Here is a 17,701-nt window from a genome sequence, read left to right as displayed (position 1 = left end):
AGTTGCCTGTAAAAAAGCAAACTGCATTTAACCATTATAGGCAATTTGTTACGAGGATCGTAACAAGTAGCAAATACATGATATACCATTATGACAATAATAGTATCTCGAAACGTAAAATAACTTACTTGTGCCGAAAAGGAAACCATTCATGCGGAAGATGTTTGAAAGGTTGCTACACACTAAATTGCATGAGTAGATCTACATATCTGTTGGCAAACAAACATTAATCTATGAATCAAAATATCCTAATAGTTAATTTCAAATGCCAAAAAACCGTGGCGTTTATTAATGTTTTCAAATGAATTATTCATAAGAATATTGCAACTCTATTACCATTATTTAAACTACTAAGTTTATTGAATATTATGTGTTCAAGTTGGAGTAAAGTTAATTTAATCACTATGAAATGCTGTTTCTAATCGTAGTGTGGTGTATCCGGTCTGGATGAAGTGTAACTTATATTTTGTTGTTTGACAAAAGAACGTTTTCCTATAAAAGCTACAGATGCATGAAGAAATAATCTTTACCTTCACCGTGTAATTACGTTATGTATATCTTCTTGACGAAAAAAACGGGAAGTATCATAACGCATTAGCATAAGCCATGCGAAAAAGGAAACCAAGACATCCCATTAATCAACAATGTAAATATCAAGTGCATTTTAAACTTAGATAATAAAATGAAAAATATTTCCATTTTAAGATAAATGGCCTTACAGGAAATTTTTTATAACAGTGTTATGTTGGTTTTCTAATAAACTTGTCTTTATGGTAACTTTAGTGTGCATTTATTTGAAACTAAAATGCACCTTAAACATCCAATAAAAGTCGTAGGTAAATGTAGCTTAGAAATAGGGAGCTCTTATTATCAGGGAGAAATCAAATACACTGTATATCTAGTAATGCATGCACTACAATGAAGGTGATCACATATCCCCAGTCTGCACATTAAGAAACATTTACGTATATCTGCAACTATGGTTATTTACCATAACAATAAATAAAGAATTTATATCAACATACGTGAACCAGTGACCGAGTTCGTGTGGGAAAATGTTTGATAAATCCTCAGGTCTTTTTTTTTCTCAGCGGGGAATTAGTTTCTGCGCAAAACCTGTCCACTGGTAAGTCTTTACAGAACGACCGGTAGATTTTTCCCGTTTAGAATATAGTTGTATTTATTCAAGCACATGTCGCTGTCAACAATGTGTATTACAATGATGACTCATAGAACACGAATACCATGTGTTCAGCAACAATGACACCAATTTAAATCAAGAGCAGAAAAGGACGTGCACGTTTCAAGGACAATCATAAATACTTGTATATAATATAAGTATATAAAGTAAACAAGACAATTTGTATTCTTTAATATTTCAATTTAAAAAAAATATACTGAGATTATCGTTCTCGCCGCTAATTATAGCATAGTGCTAAAAGCTTGTCCGACAGATAAATGCTTTTAACTGTGGTTTCGTTCGTATTCACTAGACAGCGCATTCAAGTTTCGAACCTTGGCAACGCATACTAAGAGAACAGTCAAAAGCTTTCTTTCCGTTTTACGGACGGTGTTCGATACACTGTATCAGAAAAAATATTGGCATTTTTTTTAGAGAGAGAAGTTGGCAAGCTAGATGCTGGAATATCTCAAAACGTGGCACGACGGTTTGGATGTACATTAAATAATTAAGACAGTTGCTTTAGGGGATTTTTCTGCTAAGGATCACGGTACGGGACCGCCTACGAAACAGGGATTACGCGTACAACGTCGCGTTGGTAAGGGCAAGATATAGACCTAGCATATACGGACATTTGCGTAATCGGTTCCAGTCCTCTTCATTGACGGCTAGAAGCATTCCTTGCGATATTGCAAGAGACCAATAACCGCCCACGACGTCCCGCTATCTGCTAATATTGATTCAACGTCACAAAGTTGTGTACTTAGCATGGATATTCGCAAGTTTCTGTGTAGCCAGGTGCAGTGTTTCTCTGTATCCGGGTCACATTTACATTCGTGTTATCTCCTTATCTACCTGTCTTACTTTTTTTAATTTATCTATCATTATTATTATTATCTAAAGTTACATCAATGACAAGCAAGGGAAAGTTACAGTTTCGAGAAAAACATCATCGAACAGTAACACCGCCACCATCGAATGTTGTTATCTCCAGAGTGTTATTCTGATGGTATGCTGCATTTCTTGGGTCTGCGAACGAGAACCCTGCCGTCTGTCAAACTAGATAAGGAGCGATTTTCATCAGACCATTAAACTCTTCTCTACGACCTAGTATTACATGTACCTATTGCAGTCTTGCTTGTGTTTTGCCTTCCGATCAACAGAGGACATGTTGACGCTTCACCTGTCTGTCTAGGTCTGTTACACCTGGAACGCTCGTCAGCATGCTCGATTTCGTTCAGACGCTGCGTTAATTAAGAAATAATACATTGACTAACAATAAATTGTGCATCTGTAATGTACGGTTATGCCCTTACGGTGCTGCACGTGTACAGCTTATGCTTCAGTGACGTTGCCGCGGCCTTCACCTTTTTGTAACTCACCTCAGTACTATCGACGTTATATCAAAAAAGAATATTCATAAGTACGTATTTATTGAATTTTATTTTTAAATATTGTTGACGGACCTTGCAACACATAAAGATATAAATCTGAGTACAATACTTCTATCACTTCAGGTATCGATTTTACAAAGTTATGTGTATGAGAGCGGATGTGTATCTACGCATTTCACAAAGCATTTGTTTTGTTTTATATTCGTAAGTATATAAAATAACACAATGTGTGTTTTTTTTACTTATTCATTACTGTCTAGCCTTGCAATGAGACACATATCCGGTAAACAAGCGATGAAAATAAGATCAATCTTCGATGCAAAATGTCTCCGTTGAAAGAAACACTGCTAAATCGATAAATGGATAAGTCGAATATTTCTTTTGGTCCCGTCGACTTCGACTTATCCGTGTGTTGTTGAATTTACCTGTGTTTCATATTACCTTAAACCATTCCAGAGGTTTGCCTTCTTTCAGTATATGTTAATTTTTTACATGACAGTTTGAGCATGTGTATGATTTACATGTAATGCATGTGCAAACGCTGCATTGGGTTACAAAGAAAGCTTGTGTTTTATCAGAGTACAGGATAATCCGGTTTAATCCGGGTTATCTCGAGTTTGGTGTATCAACGCTTATATATGCTTTACGTTCTATTGATTTTTTAGATAAATACAATATGTCTGAAATAAAATGAAATAAAAATGTATCACTTGGTAGCAGATAAAAAAGCAAACACTGCCGGGAGTATGACAAGGTTTATCTTTTTAAAATATCAATTTTGATTAAAGTTTCATACTGAAATGAATGGTCCCTAACTTACGGTTGAGTGCATGAATTCCCATGTAAAATTAGCCGGCACGACGTCAGCAACTTGACTCGTCGATTCATATCAATGAATTATCAATGATTTTTGTTTTATTTATTCATTAAGGAATTCAGTTCTTATTTCTTTGAAGTAAAAATATCAGTTACAAAGTATTACCCACTCGATATCTTTTAAATGACTTGTGGACCTCCATCCTAGCAACAACTTTCATATGAAGGCTTCATGGCACTATCACAATTCCGACAAGTGCTATCTTATGTACCATTGCAGTGGAATGAAAAATGCAGATATATTCCAAAGATTGGGTAATAAGATATCTTTTTATGAGTCTTTGATAAGTGTTGGTTTGATAACAGAATATATGTCTGAAATGAATCAACAATCATTATCATAGCCTAACAGAACGCATTGCCAAGTTTTAGGAAAACATAGTGTGTACCAGGTCAAGAAACACCACCCTCCACCAATGTAACTATGGAGTATTTAGTGGGTGTACTCATGACGTTTTGGAACATGTCAAATATTGGTTGTCCAAGGCTGATGTCCAAAACTAACTAATTACTATTCAGGTAAATAATTAATATTCAAAGGTAAATAATTAATATTCAAGGGTAAATAATTAATATTCAAGGGTAACTTATAGCCAAGAATGTGTTAAACTAAGTGTTTGGTGATTGTTTAAAGTCCTAGGGCGATCATCAAATGCCTTCAGTGATGTGTATAGAAATCTTACTCCAAAGAAAATCATGATTACAAAAAAAATCATTTTTACAAAATGAGATCATAACACAGACCCTACAAAAATGTATAAGACATTTCTAAGCATATTCATAGGTCACATCAGTTTTATCATGTTACCAATCTCTGATCCACAGCAGTGTGGAAAATGTTTTTTTTTTCACAGAAATGAATGTTAAATATGACACCCATACACATGGAGTACCACAAATGATGCATGATATACCTGCCTCAGCTCAAGTAGAAATATCTTGATATTGGAAGTAGGAACTGCCATATTTAACTTCATAAAAGCCTTTTTGGCTCATTTATCCATACATATTTCAAGAATTATAAATAAATGTACATAAGAGTTACAAGGAATTTGAGATATGTAGCTTTAATGACATCATCCAACACTTAACATCAATGTTTCTTGGGACAGAAACTCCATGGTACTGATGGTTGAGATTTCTGTATCAAGTTTCCAGAAAGAGAAGGCTTTACAAGTTTTAAAGCACTTTCAAAGTGTTCCATTTTAACAACATCTGCACATAAATCCACTGTTAATGCTTTTAATGCTGCCTGCAAAAGAGCAAAACAAAAAAATAATTAGATTCAAACAATGTGATATCCTCTTCTATGGATATATCACAAATCACAATCCCTTGACAATGTACTAGTATATAATTATATATATAAATATATATCTTAACTACATCTGATCTTTGAGAACAATTGTTTTTCTATCGCCATGAAGTTAATTCTTCAAAAACAGAAGTTTATAAAACAGCAGAAATATTTCCAATATATGATGTCACTTCCTCGGCTTTTTTTTTTTTCGTTGACAATATCCAAAAATAAACACAGCTAAATATTGTTTGTTGTCTTACCTCTCTACAGAGACTTTCTAGGTCTGCTCCAGTGTAATTCTCAGTTGCCATGGCTATCCCATCTAAGTCCACATCAAGCACTGGCATGTGTTTTGTGTAGATGTTGAGGATCTGTCTTCGGGCCTACAACACAGTGACACATAGATATAAGACTGTCACAAAGACATATAATGACAAACAAACACAGGGACATGTAATAACTAACAGACATAGGGACATTTAATAACTAACAGACATAGGGACATTTAATAATTAACAGACATAGGGACATGTAATAACTAACAGACATAGGGACATTTAATAACTAACAGACATAGGGACATGTAATAACTAACAGACATAGGGACATTTAATAACTAACAGACACAAGGACATGTAATAACTAACAGACATAGGGACATGTAATAACTAACAGACATAGGGACATGTAATAGCTAACAGACACAGGGACATGTAATAACTAACAGACACAGGGACATGTAATAACAAACAGACACAGGGACATGTAATAACTAACAGACATAGGGACATGTAATAACTAACAGACCAATGTCCTGTAAAAACTATCAGACACAAGGACTTTTAATAACAGACAAACACAGGCACTTGTAATAACAGACAAACACAGGGACTTGTAATAACAGACAAACACAGGGATTGCAATAACAGACAAACACAGGGACTTGTAATAACAGACAAACACAGGGATTGTAATAACAGACAAACACAGGGATTGTTATAACAAACACAGGGACTTGGATTAACAGACAAACACAGGGATTGTTATAACAGACAAACACAGGGATTGTAATAACAGACAAACACAGGGATTGTTATAACAGACAAACACAGGGACTTGGATTAACAGACAAACACAGGGACTTGTAATCACAGACAAACACAAGGACTTTTAATAACAGACAAACACAGGGACTTGTAATAACAGACAAACACAGGGACTTGTAATAACAGACAAACACAGGGATTGTAATAACAGACAAACTCAGGGACTTGTAATAACAGACAAACACAGGGATTGTAATAACAGACGAACAGTTACTTGTAATAACAGACAAACACAGGGACTTGTAATAACAAAAGAACACAGGACAAGTAGCAACTTATAGACATAGTGACTTGCATCAACTAACATGAATAGAGGGACTTGTGTTCAGAACAAGCTTAATTTACACACCTGTGTGTCAGGTGGAGGTACATAGAGAATTCGGTCCATGCGTCCAGGCCTGACCAGAGCATCGTCCAAAAGATCCCGGCGGTTTGTGGCTGCAACAACTACAACATTCCTCCTGTCTGAAGCATCTTCAACAGACTGCACCTGTAAAATGATGAAAAAAACAGGAAAGAGTTTAAAAGAGGCAAGGCATCATCATAAATGGTCAATACTAACAATGATTCTAATTTGATAATGTTGAGAAATATGTTCTGAAGTTTCTGTGGTTCTGAAATACAGAGTGATATTGAAGGGAGAATTTTATATAGCAAAGGAGTCTTATCTGGTATACATAATACCATTAAATATCTACTCATCATATCAAAACAGAGCTCATGAATAAAACTTCCAAACAGAACAAAACACATATTGAAATTAAATATATATTATGTTGACAATCTTAAAGAGAAAGATAAAGACATCTTTGAAAGCCCACCTTTCTACTGCCATCACTGCTTTCCTGTGGACATACTTCTCCCTCCATGACCTTGGCCCCGCCCACCACCTGGTCATCCAGTCTCACTCCGATGCCATCCATCTCATTGAGGAGGGTAGATAAGACTCTCTCTTGAACACTACGCTGACTTGATGAGTCTGACCGTTTACCAATGATTGAGTCAATCTCATCCAAGAAGAGGATAGATGGAGCTCCAGCTCGTGCTCTGTGGAAAATCTGTCAAGAGAAATGATAAATTTTACTTCCGTATTCATCCTGCAAAAAGCCTAGGGGAGAAACAGGCAAAGTCTGACACTAAAAAAGGAATGGACTTATTGCATTACATTAAAATAGGTTTTGCTTTTAATTTTACAAATTACATGAAGCAAGACAAATGGGTACAGCCATTTTTCGTAATTTCACAGAACAGCAATACAAAGAATGGGCTTAGTTATAAGACTTATTGTCTGTTAAATTATTCCCATAAAAAGAAATGAAAATTTCAAGCGTGATATGGGTCTCTTTCCTTCTTTCATTAGATTAACAGCCACACAAACCAGATAAGTGTGGAATATTCTATTCTTGCTTACTAGGTAATAACCAACAAACTGTCCCTACACAGAGAATACACAACTAGCAGAAGATTTACATATGATGTGTAGATGGCTAAATGGCCATCTTCATCAGACAAACGGCCAGTAGGATGCACACTAGCACTAATGTATATAGTGTATGAGATTTTCAGGAATCAAGCTATTTTTTTTCTAGGGTACTGTAATCCTGTGAACACTGAGGTAAAAACCAACGTGTAAAGATGGTAAAATGGGTAAAAAATACAAAGATGGGAACAATGTACTGTAGTCGATTAAATAGAAATTCTATACTACTGGCAATTACCAACCTGAAATTTTTTTTCCAAAATGTCCCTAATCATAACATATTCTCTAGTCACAATATAACTGCTTCAAGATTTACAAAAACATCCTGCCACATGAATCAAAGAGAATAAATATCAAAATTTGATATGCAACCTATAAAGTACTTTCTTACTTTTCAAGAAACTTTTAATTTGTTCAGAATGACAAAGTTTTAGAACTGTGCCCACTGACCTCTGTAACCTTCCTCTCAGAGTCACCCACATAAGGAGAGTAGAGCTGAGCCCCACTCAGGGACAGGAATGTTGCTCCTGAGGATGTTGCAGCAGCCCTCACCAGGGTAGTTTTACAGCATCCTGGAGGTCCATGCAGCAGGACGCCCTTGGGGCAGGGCAGGCCCATCCTCTTGAAAGCTTCAGGGTGCTGGATCGGCCATTCAATTGCCTATATGAAAATAGAGAAACAAAATATCAACTCAAATGTGATTACATCCTGTCTACAAACAACATATCTGTCAACTGAGATTGAAACCATATGATGGTCACAGATGCATGATGAGTAGAAACATGTCAATTTAGATTTAGGTAGCTCTTTTACCTCAAAACATACAAAAAATATATTAAACAAGAGTACTGCAAAGCGTAACAAAATACGCCCGTGAATATCCAAAAGAGCAAAGGGGCATAACTCTTATTCAAATCATCTAATCAAAACCCCATTCAGGAAAACACAATTTCATATCATGGTGATTAAGCCTACCAAGTTTCATAAAGATCGGCTGAAAAATGTTGGAGGAGATCTCTGCACAAATAAAAGTTTACGACAGACGCCAGACGGACGGACAGCGCCATACCATAATACATTCGTCTTTCGACGGGCGTATAAAAATGGCTTTCGCTGCGATTTGTTTTATAGCACTGTTGGTTTCATAATTATATCACAATAAGTTATGTCCACAGCTAGCACTTAGATGTAAGATTAAGAAGCAGTCTGTATGTACCCAGTTGGTCATCTGTCTGTCATGTGAGACTACATGAACACTTGTCATTAATCTCAACACCTCACCCCATAATCAGTATTTTGTAACAAAATAAACTAAATACACAAACTTTGTAAATTCTTTCACATTTTTGATCTATGTCCAGATTTAGGTGCAAATGTAATTAAAAACTGCACTACACAGAAATATTTCGACTCAATTTTTACATTTTAAAAGAATACCTTTTAACAGAACGTAAAGCACTTTTCATTGTCTCTGTTCCAATTTGATTTCAATGATATTTGTTGTGATTAGAATAATTAAGGATGTCTGGGTTGGACAGGAGCAAGTTATACAATAAACGCTAATTCTTCAGTATTTCAACCATCACAAAAACCATCGAGAATGTCAAAAATATGACATATATATTGATACACAAATGTCTTTGACAGAAAATCCTTTTTATGGTATTTAGATATCATACACTGATGTGGAATATCGTGTCGAACGCACTTGGTTACATTTTAGATTTTGGGGGATTTATGTACAGTATTGATATATCAGCTTCATTATTGTCATGACAACCAGATCCAATCATGGCTGCATTCAAAATGAAGAGAATGTTGACATCTTACACAAAACTGGTCATATTTCATGAAAATGAATGTTAATGTCTGCTATTGTTTGGTCCTACTTAATACTACAAGCAAAAGTATTGAAAAACACAAAAAAAAGTAGCAAACATTTCAGTCGGTATAGATCCACCTTTCTATGCTGTAAAAAATTGTAACGTCATCATCATATAGTATGTATGTCAACAACTGTATGTATTTTTTGTATGAATACATCAATAAGTGATAGAATGAGACACACTATTAACTGACGTTTGTACACAGACACAACTGATGAAACCAGCTATAAACCCTATCTATACAGACCGTGTGACTGGAGGGGGCGTGTTTATCTTACTTGTCTGATCTGTAGCTTAGTGTCCTCTAGACCCCCTATATCGTCCCAGACCACTGGGGGTGTGTCTATCAGTCCTTCAGAACCTTTCTGCGTGGATGGAGTGATAGACTTGGCAGCACACAGGAAATGTTTCATTCGGATATGACCTCTGTCCTGCTGTATTCGAAAAAAACACACAAAGAGAGTCAAATTATTATCGGTACATTTTCTATAGCTCTTGTTAAAGAAAATTCCATGACTGAAATTTTTTTAACATTTTTTACAATGCTTAATATACCAATCTATTTGGAAATAAGTCTATGCCTGTTAATAAGCCCACCATATCTATTTTAGTTTTATACATAGAAATGCCAACATTAATAAGTCCACTTCCCTCCTTTTTTGTTAACATGTATATGTAATTGGCCCTCTAGACTTATTGAAGGAAGGGAGTCCCAATAACTCAGTCGGTTAGAGTGTCGGCCTACGTAGTCTTAGGCAAAGAACCATTTTATTGTATGTAGTAATGATATTTGTAAAAAGAAATCTTTCTTTAAGTAAATGTCTGCAATAATTCCTCCCATAAAAAACGCTTATAGATAATACACTAAAGATGTTGACATACTAACCATAGAACCTGCTGTATCTTTGGTGTCAGACATAGCACTGTATGCAGCCTCGTGACACAGAGATGCCAGGTCAGCTCCAACATAACCGTTAGTCATGCGAGCAAGCTTTTCGATGTCAATGTCATTTCCGAGTGAGAGTTTTCCGATGTGAATATCAAGGATAGATAGCCGTTGTTGATAGGATGGTATATTCATCATAATCTGCATCAAAGGAAGATATACACTGTTCAGAAAGATAATTAAAACTTCAAAATGGATTGTCATTTGCTTTGAACAAATTTTTTTTTATGTTATTGTCTACTGAAAGACTGGTAATTCAAAACCAGACCAGCAAACAAAGATCAACAAAAGATCAAATGAAATCTAAAAAAAATGTTCAAACGTACTGATTTTTAAATTCATTATATGAAAGAAATTGTGGGGCAAATACCCTTGAAAAATACAACTTTAAAGTATATAGGTATTCTGCTAAGAACTTTGTTTGCATTAATTACTGGTTAAGTTATATTGCATTACATGAAAACCATCATGCCTGTTTATAATACATGTTTATATCAACACTGACAAGCACCAGGCATATAGATTATCTCTTCAGAATCATATAGATACCTCCTTATCAAGTCGTCCTGGTCTTCGCAGAGCGGGGTCCAGAGATCCTGGTCTGTTGGTTGCCCCAATCACAAGCAATGAGAGACTTTCATGGAGGTTATCGAAGAAACTCAAAAGCAAGCCAGATGCATTCTGGCCTGAGGTTGTCTCCCCTGGTTTCTTCTTTGGACACAATGAATCTATTTCATCGATAAACAAAATACAAAGCCCTTCTTCAGAAAACAGAACTGTTTTTTCAAATATCTTCTGTAGATTTTCCTCTGTCTGGCCTGGACGGGAGCCAAATACCTCTGGTCCATTAATGGTGACAAGATGGGCACCAGTCTGACATGACACATATTTGACAAGTGAAGTCTTGCCTGTGCCTGGCGGTCCTCGTAGTAACAACCCTCGAACAGGTCTCAATGCTGTATTACCCAAACACTTTGTCAATGCTGCAGGGATCTTAACTAATTCTATAAGCTCTTCAGCAATTTCCTCTATGCCACCCAAAGGAGTTGCTATAGAAGATAACTGACTTGTGAAACGTTCTGTACTATGTATATCAGTTACATTGACTTTTGTTTGTACACCAACAACGAAGACTTTATCTTGCCGTTTACCAACCCCTCCTTCACATTGTTTGACTATTAAATGAGAAATATTATAAAGTTTTGCCAAGGAAGAAAATTTTAAATCTATTATGAAGTTTTCCTTTACACCAAAATTATGCAATAAATTACTACACATTTTTTCTAAATGTTTATGATTAGTCTTCAATTTTATTTTCATTTTTTTCACATGTTCAATACTTGTCACAATATGAACTTCCACCAAATCAACTTTAACTGGAGTTAGCAGTTCTAGATTAATACCATTCTGACATGACAATGTTAGCATTTTTTCAGAAGGTGTAGATTGTCTCCAGTTTTCTTGATCTTGGTTATCAGGTGCACTTACACATTTCTTGCAATTCTCTGTGTAAATTGACACCTCCTTCCCTTTTGGCTTTTCTTTCGTTTCTGGACATTGACGAAACACTGTGGGATGAAATTCAATGTAATTATTGTAGGCACTGTCGGCTACTCTTACTCGACAGATGATCTGTTGGAGGTTGGAGGTGACCTGGATAAAGGAGACCAAATTTGCCCCCAACTCTGCCATCAATGATAAACTGATCCTACAGGTCTGTGGGCATCCTGCTGTTGGGGCAACACACCTCATCACTGTGGCATCGTGTGTTGTCACCGTCATGGTGATCGTTTAAGGAAGTATACCTAAAGTGAAAGTAGAAAAGACGTATACCCCAAGTGAATGTAAAAAAATATACACATGCCATGTGCAATAAAAGATGATTTTTTGGGGACTGCTCATTCATGTTTTCATTATTCATCGTCATATTTCTCTAAAAGTTCAAAAGCTATGTCCTCAACAAGATATTGTATAAAAAGTACAAAATTTCTCCCTTCATTCTTTTGGGAGACATAATAAAAATGTCACTGATTGTGCTACACATACATTGTACTATTAAATAAGCCAAAGGGCCAACAAATTTGATATGACATATAGTCAGATCTATCAGGCAGAGATGTATCTCATTTATCTATTCTTTGCTTGAATATAGTAAAGCACTATACTACCCTGTAACACATGTACATTTCAGTGTTAGTGAATACCACCGGTACAATGTATCAGTGACATTTCATTTTCTGATAGGTTAGCTGCATTAATATCAAGATGTAAAGGCATTATTTTAATTCAAAGAAGCACAACCTGACAGTCTCTATAGTGTTAAATACTTCCATGGAGATTCTAAGAAAATAAGGGAGGATCGTAATGTAAAAGGGCTGGGGTTGATGTGCTTGGGCCTAGTGTTAAATAAAGGTCACTCAGTTGGATTTTCATGCTGATGATGACCAAGATTTGATTTCCCCCCCCCCCCCCCCTTGATGTTATTCATTACAGTAACACCAAAGAAGACAGCTGACTGGACCTCCTGCAAAGTGTGACCATGAAGGTGGTATTCAATCTCGATAGATTCCTCTTGTAATTGATCCTTAACATTTTTCTGGATTGAACCTCTTACACCAATACTGTTCCCAGCTTATCAACATCCTCTTTTAGGGTCCTTGCAACATCTTCTCATGTGATGATGAGGTACATTTGACATTAGAGAACAGATTGGTGGCAGACTTAAGATTCTCCTGCAAGTCGTTGATGTAGAAGAGGAAGAGATTTATCTGGCGGAGGACCGATCCCTGTGATACTCCCATGTCAACACTCACTGATGTCAAGCTGTCCCCTTCTAACACACTGATTTATGTCCTACCAGCTGCTAACCAGTTCCGATTCCATATGTTGAACTGTCCTTAAATGCCATATTCATAGAGCTTTTGGACAAACAAAATATGGTTTACCTTATCAAATTAAAGACTCTGGCAAAATCTATAATCTGGATATTAGGTTGTTGGTGAGGTTGTAAATGAACTTGATCATCTACCCTTCCTAAAACCAAATTGCAGATCATAGACTATGTTGTTTACCTTGTCGAACAGATAATGGCAAATTCAAAGATGGTAATATGATTCATGACTTTAATTTACAAAACACTTTAAAAGTGAAATATATATGCCCTTTTTGTAGACCAATACAAGTAGGTATAAGAAGTGCACCAATCGTCTGAGACAACGCCATTGGTGGCTGTTGTTCATTTTGTACAATTTTATATATGTTAATTTTTCCTTCTCGTCTATATTCATTTGTCACCAGTTGAACGATCAGAAAACACTAGTGCTGTAAATACAATATTTTGATTTTATCATTTTTTATTTTTATTGTTTGTCACAGTCGATACTAGATATATCTGCATAAACTTAGAGACAGCTGTTGCACTATGTATCATCGAACGTCATCATATATGCTGACTGCTATGTAATATAATATTTACCTATGACAAGTAGCTTAGTGTTGCTGGACATCTAAAACCGGTCATATACTACCAGTTATCCCCCTTAGTTTCTTCAAAGCAATGGATCAGTGCTACGGCTCACATTAAGATCGATAGTCCAATTTAACCCCTTTTACTTACTATAAGTGTAACCTCAAAGAATGACTGGGGTGAACCCCTGATCCATCTGTCCCGAATCTGCTAGCTAATTCCTACCATGCCCTAAAATCTCGCATGGGCGCAGCCATCTTTGTACAAGTCGGTGCACCATGAAAATATTCCCCCAATATACAATTTCATATCTCTTTAAAACGACTGTCACTGTCAGTCCCAATGACATTTGTGCAAGTATTCCATTTAATATTTAACAATAAAAAGATTTTTGTGATGTGGATATATATACATATGTCCTGAAAATCGAATGTGATTGATACGATGCACTATTTTTAGCAGAGGTTAAATTTTAATGGCACATCATGGCGGCCGCTTTATGTAAATGCCTTCGAATAGCGACAAGTTGTCCTTTAAGATGCTTGCAGAATGTAAACATGATCACAGCATCATACGCAAAAGGTTAGATACGACTGCTGAAAATTCCATATTTATTTTCAGTTAGGGGATGGCGAGCGGGAGATGGGGTGGTAGATCTAGAATACATTAGGGGATACCTGGATCCGCTTCCCTCGCGGTGACGGGTTACACACAGATATGTGTAGCACGATATTAATTAACCCAGTATATGAGTAATGGCCCTACATTTGAGAGGTAGTGATAAAATAGTATAGTATAGCGCCTTTTTTTCTCATACGTATCTGTTCCAGAGCTTAGAAACCTGTGGACCGAAGACAACCTATGTCGAAGACAACTTTTCTTGTTGCAAATGTTTAGAGGAACTTAACATGCATTTTATTTTGAATTGTCCAACTTTTGATTTCTGGAAGCAGAACAGTAACTATCCCTCAAGTGCAGGACTGTTGCTTATGCACAGGTTGTTGAAAAAATTTGTATATGGCAATTCTTTTATGAGATTATATTTTTACTTTTTTGACAGCGACTGGGATTAAAGTGGCTAGACTGAATCTTGAAGTGGAAAAAGATCCACACAAACTTGTTAATTACCTGTGTGGTGGCAACATATATAAAACGGGCGAAGAAATTCAGCTGAAGCCTGACGAGGAATACCCAGACTGGTTGTGGGAGCTTCGTATTGAAAGAAAGGCACCTGACCTTGAGGAACTGGAGTATGGATCATACGAATACTGGGCAAAAGCGAAAAAAATTTCTCTGAGAGAAAAAAATGCTAAACAAAAATTGCAAGCTAAAAGACAAGTAAAGAGATTTATGTGAAGAGGAACTTTTCATCTTTCTAATGACTGTAGTAATGAATGTGATAGGTTTGATTCTATCAATTTGGAATGATGTACAATTGCATATGAAATGTTTGACAAAATGAAGTTTCTGTCTTTTTGTTTTTCTAGGGGGGGGATTGGGTGTTACCAGACTTGGTTTTTTTAAGTATTGAAGTTTTACAGGGAGTCACTAATTTTGGACATTGTAGAAATTAGTGTACCACTATTAGGGACATGATTTATAATATAGAACATATTAATGATGGATCTTTGGCTGGAAAGAAATTCAAGGACTCATCTCCAAAATATTGACATGTAATCTGCAGCTACAATTACCTTATATGACTTTTGACAGGACACCTTCACCATCAACATAAAAGGCATGACATCTTCACCATAAACACAAAAGACATAACATCTTCACCATCAACACAAAACACATGACACCTCCACCATCAACACAAAACACATGACACCTTCACCATCAACACATCAGGCACAACATCACCATCAACACAAAACACATGACACCTCCACCATCAACACAAAACACATGACACCTCCACCATCAACACAAAACACATGACACCTCCACCATCAACACAAGGCACGATACCTCCACCATCAACACAAAACACATGACACCTCCACCATCAACACAAAACACGACACCTTCACCATCAACACAAGGCACGATACCTCCACCATCAACACAAATAGCATGACACCTTCATCATCAGCATGAAATGTGTTGTTCAGATGTTCACAACTAGGACTCAATTAAACATGTCACTGAAGTCATATTCTTAATTGCTATCTCCATTTTTTTTGCAATTGAGATGAACACAGAAAAAGTATTCCACAATTTTCAATACAGAAATATGAAAATTCTGTAAACAAACAACTATCAAATTAATGAGGGTAATTTTAGCAGTCTCTTCAAAGATCAAACCAGAATAAATCAGACTTTTGATACAAATTAAACAGCTTAAAGTAATACAAGTTGTTTTACATGCCAGATAAAACATTTGATGAGACAGATTATGGAATAGCAGTGTCTGTCTGTTCTTCCATCTGTCATTTTTTCTATTTGTCCACAGATTTTCTACCACAGTTTTCAACCAATCTGAGATAGTTATGTCTACCTGAACAACATTTCTGATTTGTGTTTTTAAAAGAGGAAGTGCCCTAAATTTACTTTATGTACTCTGGTTTTCAACAGATGATTTTCAAACCTCATAGATTTTATAACCATGCCATGGAATCAAGTATCATATTTTCGTGATTGGTATTATAGCCCTAGTAAAACTTCAGCCACACACAATGCGTGACTAGGGACAAATTCTCTTAGGCACAATCAGTTGTCATCAGACTAGAAAGAGGTCCTAGGTGTGAATCCTAGGGGAGGCATTGAAGTAAAATAATGACCTCTGTTACAGTATTTTGAAGTTTTGGTTATTGACTGGATGTAACGTGATCTTAAATCCCTTTCTTGATGGTAACATACTTAAATGCCCTTGCAGGGCTCCATGGCATAATGATGTAGACAAATTTGACCTGTACGGACAGATCTAGAAGACCTTCTGGAATTACCATTTAATTATGTAAATGTTGCATATACTCTGCCAGCATATATAAAGGCTTTTATACGGCTTGAAATATGGCACATGACTATAAATTAAATGTACACATTTCATCACCCGTGGAAGGCTTCCTTTTATTGACGGTTGTGTACTGGTTCTTAAATTAATCCACCATCGTCAAACACTTTTTACATTTATTGCTATGACTGTAGAAGGACTCTATGGATCATTCTCCAATTTCATACATATGTAGCTCTTGATCCATAGTTGTGCACTGTAGATTTTGCAACTGATCAGAAAAAATAAAATATCCCAATTCATAATCTTAGAATTTGAGAAGTATAGATTGTTGTCACTATTTCTGAGAAGTGCTGGATTGATCATCCCCAAATTTCATACACAGGTTTCTTAAGCGAGTCCTTAGTTGTGTATTGTTAATTTTTGTATTTTGTTATTCTCAATGTTATCAACAAGTACAATGTAAATGTACAATACCATTTTATTTGTGGATATGAAGATCAATCACCGAGTGGTTGCATTCCAGGCAGAAATCTTGTATTTAAAGTTTAAAGTTTGTTTTCATATATATGTGTCATATGGAATACACAGTGTGACCAACTCAGATGATACATTTTCAAATCATGACCTGTACAAATTGTGAACAAGAATCATATGGCTTTAATGGTCATCTGACTTTCAAATCATCCGTATTAGAAATTATCACCATTCCAAAATAAATCTGGTTGAAATTCACCTGTGCATTTAGGAATACTAGCATTGGAAAACAAAATTTCAGCTGAATTCCCCATTACGGGCCCTGACCCCAGTCCCTGGGCTTGTATCATCATTTTAAGCTTAAGAAATGATTGACATCCCAAAGTAATGGTTCAGACAAAATTGAACTTAGTTGAAATATGCTGAGGCATTGATGAAGAGTAGTGTTTTAGAGCAAAATTTAAGCCAAATTCTACATTTAGTGGCTGGCAACATAGCATACAGCATCAATCTTTCTAAAATTTCATGTTTGTGTTGAACCATTTACCAAGTGCAATTTTAATTTTTGTATACGTTTTAAAAGTACCAGTACTGTTAACTTTGTATCTGTTTTATCAACGTAAATGACCAA

At 35.9% G+C, this 17,701-nt stretch overlaps 2 protein-coding genes across 4 annotated transcripts; one reads left to right on the top strand and one right to left on the bottom strand.

Moving 5' to 3' along the window:
• Nucleotides 1-4,513: 4,513 nt before the first annotated feature.
• On the bottom strand, nucleotides 4,514-13,869 carry LOC132553067 (ATPase family gene 2 protein homolog B-like). 3 transcript variants are annotated; one of them, XM_060217274.1, is made up of 9 exons: nucleotides 13,785-13,869; nucleotides 10,718-11,973; nucleotides 10,109-10,309; nucleotides 9,501-9,656; nucleotides 7,787-7,996; nucleotides 6,678-6,914; nucleotides 6,206-6,346; nucleotides 5,011-5,133; nucleotides 4,514-4,702 (listed from the first exon to the last, which is right to left on the bottom strand). In XM_060217274.1, the coding sequence occupies exons 2-9, from the start codon at nucleotides 11,948-11,950 to the stop codon at nucleotides 4,544-4,546; spliced, it is 2,460 nt and encodes an 819-aa protein (XP_060073257.1). In that variant the 5' UTR covers nucleotides 11,951-11,973; nucleotides 13,785-13,869; the 3' UTR covers nucleotides 4,514-4,543. The 3 variants fall into 3 exon arrangements, with proteins under 3 accessions (XP_060073257.1, XP_060073258.1, XP_060073261.1); XM_060217275.1 differs by lacking the exon at nucleotides 13,785-13,869 and adding an exon at nucleotides 13,644-13,703; XM_060217278.1 differs by lacking the exon at nucleotides 13,785-13,869 and having other exon boundaries at nucleotides 10,718-11,217; nucleotides 11,657-11,810.
• A 250-nt stretch (nucleotides 13,870-14,119) lies between these two features.
• Nucleotides 14,120-15,097, top strand: LOC132553072 (large ribosomal subunit protein mL54-like). Its single transcript, XM_060217283.1, has 2 exons — nucleotides 14,120-14,216; nucleotides 14,695-15,097. Exons 1-2 carry the CDS (start codon nucleotides 14,120-14,122, stop codon nucleotides 14,988-14,990), a joined length of 393 nt encoding a protein of 130 aa, XP_060073266.1. The 3' UTR covers nucleotides 14,991-15,097.
• The last annotated feature ends 2,604 nt before the right edge of the window (nucleotides 15,098-17,701 follow it).

Source organism: Ylistrum balloti, unplaced genomic scaffold (genome assembly GCF_031769215.1).
Source record: "Ylistrum balloti isolate Yb309-2 unplaced genomic scaffold, AGI_CSIRO_Ybal_v1 Utg370294, whole genome shotgun sequence".
In the NCBI taxonomy this organism is placed as follows: domain Eukaryota; kingdom Metazoa; phylum Mollusca; class Bivalvia; order Pectinida; family Pectinidae; genus Ylistrum; species Ylistrum balloti.
The sequence above is the reverse complement of the archived record's forward strand: the minus strand, read 5'-3'. Positions and strand labels throughout refer to the sequence as shown.